General features: G+C 36.9%; 2 protein-coding genes across 8 annotated transcripts; both read right to left on the reverse strand.

The window, feature by feature from the left end:
* Positions 1-18: 18 nt before the first annotated feature.
* On the reverse strand, positions 19-2,739 carry LOC112696229 (uncharacterized). The gene is made up of 9 exons (XM_025748864.2): positions 2,417-2,739; positions 1,992-2,337; positions 1,848-1,904; positions 1,697-1,767; positions 1,352-1,430; positions 1,189-1,248; positions 864-967; positions 716-776; positions 19-503 (listed from the first exon to the last, which is right to left on the reverse strand). The coding sequence occupies exons 1-9, from the start codon at positions 2,554-2,556 to the stop codon at positions 132-134; spliced, it is 1,290 nt and encodes a 429-aa protein (XP_025604649.1). The 5' UTR covers positions 2,557-2,739; the 3' UTR covers positions 19-131.
* Positions 2,740-3,796: 1,057 nt separating this feature from the next.
* LOC112696230 (F-box/kelch-repeat protein SKIP30) lies at positions 3,797-7,745 on the reverse strand. Of its 7 annotated transcripts, none has more exons than XM_025748866.3 (3): positions 7,432-7,745; positions 6,816-6,864; positions 3,797-5,311 (listed from the first exon to the last, which is right to left on the reverse strand). In XM_025748866.3, exon 3 carries the CDS (start codon positions 5,254-5,256, stop codon positions 4,219-4,221), a length of 1,038 nt encoding a protein of 345 aa, XP_025604651.1. In that variant the 5' UTR covers positions 5,257-5,311; positions 6,816-6,864; positions 7,432-7,745; the 3' UTR covers positions 3,797-4,218. The 7 variants fall into 7 exon arrangements, with proteins under 7 accessions (XP_025604651.1, XP_025604652.1, XP_025604653.1 ...); XM_025748867.3 differs by having other exon boundaries at positions 3,797-5,314; XM_025748868.3 differs by having other exon boundaries at positions 3,797-5,331; positions 7,432-7,740.
* Between the last annotated feature and the right edge of the window lie 361 nt (positions 7,746-8,106).

Below are 8,106 nucleotides of genomic sequence, written 5' to 3' on the forward strand. Positions count from 1 at the left end.
GACTCACCGATGAGAAAATAAATGAAATGGGTCACAAGGAACCAATAATAGAACTAGTGATAAAATCAAATCAAGGAAATCAACATTTATATTAAAAGAAACAACAATTAATGAAAAAGGAAAAAATACTGTCACATTTTCAGTTTTCTATCATTTCTAGTTTTCTTCCTAGATTCTCTATTATCTGCAGGGTATTGCTTTTTAATCAATAGGTTGCGCATTGCTGTTTTGACAGCTTCAGCTGCAGCCAAGAAAGCACTCTCATCAACAGAAGCACTTCCTTGCAACGTTTCTAGCAGCTTCTCTCCGCCAGGTATCTCATCATCTCCCAAAACTACTGGCTCTTGCTCAGCATCAATAGCAGAGATTACTCGCACGCGAGCCAACGGCGGGTAGTTACAAGCAGGTAAACTAGAAACACCAGTTACCATCCACAACTTCCCTTCGGCGGGGCTGAACCCCAAGCAGGTAGGAACAAAGGCCTCTCCCGCAATAGAAACCACCTGCAGTGTTCCCATCAGTTTAAACTTTAAATTCCTGTCTCCAGAAAAGGTTTTGTGGTTGCTACACTCTTACACAGATAATGCATGAGTTGACTTTAGAAATCTAACATTATACATGAAGAATAGATCACAAAATGAAAGAAGGCACACCAAATATGACAGTAATCACGCGAGTGAGTGTCATTTGAAAATTGTGTTATCATATTTCTTACCTTGGAAACAGAAAGTGTTTGTGCAGAAACATCGCAGCTCAACAATACTATTCCTTGCAAGCTAGAGTTGTATCAAATATAAACATGTCAGGTAATGAAGAAGACTATACTGGACTAATATGGCATGACTGGAGAATGAAAGACTTACCTTTGAATGGCCACAGCAATAAGCAAACCGCTGATGGTGGTGCACAAATCAGTAACAGCATGGCCATGCTCCTCTGCTTCACCATTAGACTCTAGAAGTCCTGCCTTTAGAAACAAAAGATGAGGATCAAGAATGTCAGACTTACCACCCCGGGAAATAGTAAGCGAGCGGAGCCTTATTTAATCACCAACATTATTTTACAAATTTTAATGAGTATTTGACAAGTCAAGCAATAATTAACAAAATGCATTCATAATTCATAATTGACTGAGAAATAAAAATTATACAACCCTAGGATCAATGGGGATATATACAATAGCTATACCTTAGCAGCAACCTCACAAGTATCTAGGAGCGCGCCAGAGGAGATATCCCACAATCGAACCTGCAGAAATCAGTTTCGCATTACTTTTGCCTAACACGGAACGATTTAAGTATAAGGCATAAAAACAATGTCCGAGTCCCTAAGGATAGAATTGGTTACTGACCGTTGAATCACCACTGCCAGAGACAAGAAGGCCTTGAGGGCATTCCCGAGCATGAACAAACGCAAGGCAGGATACAAACCTGCAAATAGGGACATGTCAAAATCTGCGAATAGGAAGAAACCTCCGTCCTTAGGATAAAAAAGAAATGTCAGCTTCACAATTTGTTAGGATGTAAAACTCTAAAAGTAAAAACTGCATAATGGAATCTTAATCATTTGACACGAGTTATAACCAAACGGGCAGAAAGGCAAACTAGTCCTTACGATCATAGAAAGTGAGCATTGTGAATCATCAAGAAATCAAACAGAACAGTAAGCATGATGATTAAATAGAATCAAAACTCACTCTGTATGACCAAGGCAGAAACTTTGTATCTCGTGAGCTCCATTCAACGGCTTCTTGGGAAAATTAGTAACCTGTTGCATTCACACAATTACATAAAGTTCTCTAAACAAAAAGCAGCATAATGAATCAATCATAAACTAAATTAGCTTACCCGAATTTTAGAATCCCGATCAGCACTTAAAATAAACCTGCCATCAGGGGAAAATTCCTGCACAGCACAAATAATAACATAAGAAAATGAAATAGAAAACACGTCACATTGTAAGAAAGAAAACAAGTTGATAAAAAATCTGACCAAGCTAGGGATGATACTGCAATAGTGAGAAAGAAGCGGCGTCGGTTTCCTATCACCTAATGTCACGTGTCCATGGGACCCAGCCACGTCCACAACCCACACAACACCGAACTTGTCCGCGAAACACACGTGGCAACCGTCCTCGCTTATCGCAACCGCACTCACCCTCTTCTCCGACGACACCGTGCAGACGCAGCGCCACGATTCCGTGGACCAAATCTTGACAGTTTTGTCGTCGCCGGCGGACACGAAGAGCTTCCCTCTGGAGCCGAATCTGATAGCTCTGATTGGGTCCTTGTGGAAGGGTGCACCGCACTCGTCGACTAGAGAAGCAGCGGAACCAGCACTGTGCGTGTGTATGAAAAAAAGTTGAGAAAACGGTTAGGTTTGTCGTTAGTTGGGGGTTTGGGTTGGGAGAAACTTACAGGAGGTCGAAGACACGGAGGTCGGGTCCAACGGCGACGGCGACGGAGATTTGTTCCGGGTGAACCGCGATTAGTGCCGGAGCTACTTCAACGTTGTCTCGGTTTGATTCTACTTCAGCTTCTGCTTCTGCTTCTTCCATTTCTGTTTGCTTTCACTGACTTTTTTCAAAGTTGGATTTACGAACGAAAGAGCGTGGATAGCAGTTCCGTCATTTCCGCAAACACGTAGTATCGTGTTAGGGTTTTCGCGCTTCACTACTCCTTTTGGGCTTTTGTGACTCTAATTAAGCCCAATCAGCGTCTTACACATCAGCTATCACCCATTAGTTAAGAAAGAGAAGGGAATATATATGACCCAAAATGAAAAATACTCTCACAAAAACTCAATATCTAAAGTCCATTGTACAAAAAAAATTATCTTACATGTATATAAAAAATTAGTTACCAAATAAATTATAGACTATATATGGAGATACAAAATATATATTAAAAAATTAATATATATTCATACACAAATTTATGGTAATTATTTTTATACACATAATATTTTTGGAAAAAAAGTTTATCTTGAAGATATGAATTAGGTAAAGAAAAGTAATATTTTGATTATTCCTACAATTAAAGTTCATTTTGTAAATGTCATATGACTATATGAAAAATTTTATTCTAGTGCATCAAAATTAAAAGATTATAAAAAAAAATTAAATAGTTGTTGTTTTAGTAATTTACAACACTACTCTACTCTATTTTACCCGCATTCCTAATATATTATATAATATATATGTAAAAGTTATGTATGTAATGAAAAAAGTGAGTTTTGAACTCATAATATTTTTCTTATAAAAATTTAAAATAACTACTATATTAGTTGATGATCATATTATTTGTAATTTTATGTTAAATTTTTTTAATATTTTATTGTTTTTAATTTTAATTTAAACTTAACTTTTTATTTTTTATTTTACTAATATATATGAAATTTGCTATTTTACTAATATGTATAAAATTTGCTATGGCTGAATTTTATATTTGATTAAAAATTTTTTTCTGCGAATAAAATCGGGTAAAGTAGAATTTAGAACTTTAGAATGCAAGTAGAATTAGAATTGAGAGATTCTCAACCGTTAGGTATAATAGGATAGAGTTTTAAAAAAAAAAATTTCAACCTGCAAATAGAATTAGGATAGAATCCAAACTCTACTTCTACATAAGTTTTCAGCATAAACACTTGGTTGCCGTCTAATTAAAATATACATCACCACAGAAATAAAAGTAACTTCTTAAGACGTAAAAGTTAAACACCTCCAAAATACAAAAATAGATATACATTTTAGGCTGAAATGCAGAACTCAAACACACGAACACAATTTACAGCAATAATTTGCAAAGTGAACCTCCATTTTCACTGCTAGTTTAATTGTCACATTTTATCGGTTGACCTGCTTATGAAGTTTACGAACATTAACCCTATGACTACGAGTCTATGACCTATGAGAAAAAGGAACTATGAACTATGAAGTGGTCCTTTTTTTCCTAAAGAAAGGTGACAAACTTGCAGTTGTTGTAGAACCGGCTTGTTCCGGCCTAACTGATGGTCCTTCACCTACTGTTTTGTTTCGAACAGAACAGACAAAGGACTTGCCTAATTTACCAGCATGTAATCATCACAAAGACAAGGATAAATATTATGGCTTACATACAAAATAAGGAAGCCATTGAAACAACTAATTCTTTGTCTAGTTTAGGGGACCCAAATCCCCCATGAGCCACAAATTACACAAGCCTAAGAAAGTTGCCAAGGTCTAAATTCTCAGCAGTGTACAACCAAGAATAGTACCACGACATCTTGTCATTGGAGCTGCCTGGCGCCAATTTGGTCTCTCACTCCCAAGTGTGAGAATATCGACATCTGATAATGGCTTAATGTCCCAGTCCCATCTGTCAGGGCCAATGAAGCCTCCAATCACGTATAGATCATCAACCACCCCTATCATTGCAAACCCAATTCTCCTTCGGAACTCGGAAGCTGAACCTACCACCTTTCTCCCTTCTTTGTCCTGCTTGAAGATGAATCCATGGCTAATCACATAAAGTGCATCCTGAACAACCGCCATAGGACCTTGGAGCCACCCACATTCCTCAACAATCCATCCAGGCCCCGCATTGTCTAAAACTTGAACTGTTGACATGTCCTTGTGCAGCACATGCACCTTTCCACCTATCACTACTCCTGAACAGGCTGAATTGTGGGTGCGATGAAGATCAGCCATTGGAATCCATACATCCTTCTCAGGGTCATACATTTCTGCTTGAGATATTGATTTTCGGCAGCTGGTGAAGCCCCCAGCCACAACAATTTTCCCATTCAAAACACAGCATGCAAACATAGAGCGCGGAACCAGCATTGATGCTCGAGGGGCCCACTGCCGGACTACGGGATCATATGACCAGACTTCATCTGTTGCAAAACAGCCATCTTGGTCACCAGTCAAGGGGTCAACTGCATCACTGCCACCGCCAATCACGAACAACTTTCCAGCAGTGGAAACAGCACCAAAGTGCGAAAGATGCCTGATTTTTGAGGGAAGAACCGGAAGTGTAATCCACAGATCTCGTTGAGGGTCATACAGCTGCCACACGTTCTCTGGGTCAAAAGCACAGACACATAACAGCTCCTCTGATGAACCAACCTCCTGCCGGGCTTTAAATAGTTCAGGGCTACGAACGGCTGCTTGCCAAGAACGGCAAACAACCTCTAACTTCGGATGGAGGTAGAAGGGAACCCGAGCAAGGCACCTTATTGCAACAGCATCAGGGAGTCCTTCAATAAGTCCAGCCATTGTAAGTGGATAGCCACTCTTTCATCCGACACAGATAACTTTCCAACTGTGATTCCTGCTATAAAGGAAGCCACCCTTGAAATCACAATATATATCCAGCGATGTATACAAATTTTGTAAGGTATACTTGAGAAAACTCAAATCCAATATGTTAGGAAGTAGAAACATTAGTAAGTATAACCAAAGAATGCAGTTGAATATAGTTTTATGATTATATTGTGTTGTTTCATCAAAGAGTACTTTTATAAGTAAACTATATATATATGAACTTCAGAAAAGATGCAGATCATTGAAGTAGCAACAATGCTAGGAAATATAATGTTTGAACTGGATATAGAAACATATTCAACAAGTTTTATCATTGGAATGATATACCATGACTAGTAAGGCTCACATAGTGACAACATAAAGCATTCCAAACTAATTGTGAATGATTGATGAGATAATAACTAGTAGGTCTCATATAGAGACAATAGAGATAAAAGTTTTCAAATGAGTGGTCCCTGCCTCAACCTTATGGGATGATGGTAGAAGACATGGTGATACTGTAGACACTCAACATAATAGTTTGAGAGATCTCTTATGTTTTTTTTTTTTTCCATCACACAAAGCAATTGCCCCATGTTGGCATGTTCTACAATACTTTTCAGTTAACAGCTTGCATTTTATGTGTTTGCCCACCACCATTGTATAACTGAGATTGCATATGATTTGCAGAAAGTTCTTTCTTTCTTGTCTCATTCTCTCCAAAAAAAATAAAAAATAAAAAATTAGCAAGCAGATTAAAGTTGCTGCTGATTGCTCAGCCTTTAAAAAAAAGCATAAGTGTTTAAATCAACCCACCCAGCCCTCAAAGTTTAAATGGTTTACACTTGCACATCTAATATTGGGGACATTAATTCATTCTAGACAAATGAATAACAACAATCGGAGGCTATTCAAGATTTTAAAGGAAACGAACTTGAGAAGCACAAGAGTGCAACCTAGCAATTTATGTTGATAGTTCTAATATGAAGGATACGAAAAAAGAGCTAGCTTAATGGCTTAATAACCATCTGTTACTGGACTCTGACATGTGTTTTAACTTCCCACTTCATTTTCTCAATATTGACATTGTGGTGAACCTTGGCCCCAGCAGAGGGGAGGCAACTTAATATCTGAGATTATGGAGTATGGATGGGTTATAACTTATAAACAGACCAGTTACATTCCCATTCCTATAAAATAGGTCCTCTCTACGCTGCATTAACTTGAACTGGGCACAGCTCAATGCACTTGCTCCAAAATTAAAAGTCAGGGATTATGATTATATTCATCTCTTAAAACTTTGAGCACCGATTGTCCAACTCTAAGAGAAAAAATAAAAGGCGAAAACAACTGAATAAAACAGCCACGAATGGAAAGAACTAGGTCAGAGACGCCTAAGTCACTGAAATTGCAAAAGAGTCATGTTCATACCACACACCCATTTTCTAATCAGGCACAAATTAAAGCACAATGTTTCTTAGTATTATAGGGAACTACGAATGGCATAAATCCAGCCACATAATGCAATATACCTGATGTTCCAGAGCAAAGTCAATGGCAAAGAGGATATCGATGATTGATCTGTAACAAGACAATAAAGAGAGAAATAAATAAAATAGATACATCCATGGGTAAATGTAAAAGGAAAAGCTAGAAACGGAAGCAAATATGATCATCATCTGAATTCACAAGATGAGGAAAATGCACTAGCTTTGCCAATAGTGCTTCCCACGGTTTTTCTAAAACATGATCCAAAACCAAAACCCGTGAACTGAAATTTTCCGAAAATGCATTCACCCCAAACGCGCCTCTTTCCTCCCAAAACTAAACTGAAAAGAAAGTAAAAACCTTTGACATGCAAAAGCAGTAGAACACAAGACAGCTGATGGAATTCAAATTAGGATTCCAGCCCTAACATTTGTAAGTACTACAATTCTTATCTTAATTAATTTAAACAAAGGAATACAAGTAGAAGAACTGAGTTGAAATTGAGGAAGAGTATTAAGTAAGGGGTAATCGATCAAGTGAAAATGAGAAAGAAAAGAAAAACGCATAAATTAAGCATCTTGTGAGGGTAAAGATTCGAAGAAAAATTGAAAACGAGAAAGGGAAAGATAGTAGAGAGAGAAGGAGAGAAGGAAAATTTACCTAACAGCGAAGAAGGAACGGAATCGAGTGTACGGAGAGAAACAAAGAGGGGAATATGAAGAGAGAAGAGAGAAGAGAGGGTAAGGAATTGGGTGCGAGCGAGGCTATGGAAACGGCAACGATGAGTTATGTTTATTGTTTAAGAGAAAATGCAAAGTTATGGTTGGTTACATGAATGATTATACAAATTGCATTGCATTTCATGAATGAATGAAACCCCAGTGACAGAGAGGCCAATGCAATTATCAATCAATGTGAATCAATGCTCTACGCTATGCTGCTCTTTACTTGCCAAATCCCTTCCTCCATTCTCCATCTCACTAATTTCTTATACCACACTATTTATTTTTTAACTTAGTTATTTACAAAGGTAAAAAATTAGTGCAGTTAATTTCACGTCAAATTAATAGTTAAAAACAGTTAATAATTTAATTAATTTGATTAAATTTTTATTTAATGATTTTTAATTAAAAAATAAGAAATTTGTTATTAACAAAATTACTTTTTATTATCCTAATTTTTCAAATTTCAAAATTAGAAATATAAAGAGTTGACTTATATTGTAGTTAGCTTCTTAGACTTTTTTATTTTTAACTTATGTCAAAAATATATAATTCAATATTTTTGTATTATACTATTAATATATGCTATTAAATTCTATTTTATATTATTTCT

This window comes from Arachis hypogaea, chromosome 6 (assembly GCF_003086295.3).
Source record: "Arachis hypogaea cultivar Tifrunner chromosome 6, arahy.Tifrunner.gnm2.J5K5, whole genome shotgun sequence".
Classification (NCBI taxonomy): Eukaryota; Viridiplantae; Streptophyta; class Magnoliopsida; order Fabales; family Fabaceae; genus Arachis; species Arachis hypogaea.

Excerpts from the sequence above, each read along its gene's own strand:
- LOC112696230 (XM_025748866.3), bottom strand. The coding sequence starts at position 5,256 with ATGGCTGGACTTATTGAAGGACTCCCTGATGCTGTTGCAATAAGGTGC.
- LOC112696229 (XM_025748864.2), bottom strand. The coding sequence starts at position 2,556 with ATGGAAGAAGCAGAAGCAGAAGCTGAAGTAGAATCAAACCGAGACAAC. Across the intron at positions 2,338-2,416 it reads CTCCGTGTCTTCGACCTCCT|TGCTGGTTCCGCTGCTTCTC; the intron begins GTAAGTTTCTCC and ends ACACACGCACAG. Across the intron at positions 1,768-1,847 it reads ATCGGGATTCTAAAATTCGG|GTTACTAATTTTCCCAAGAA; the intron begins GTAAGCTAATTT and ends TGAATGCAACAG.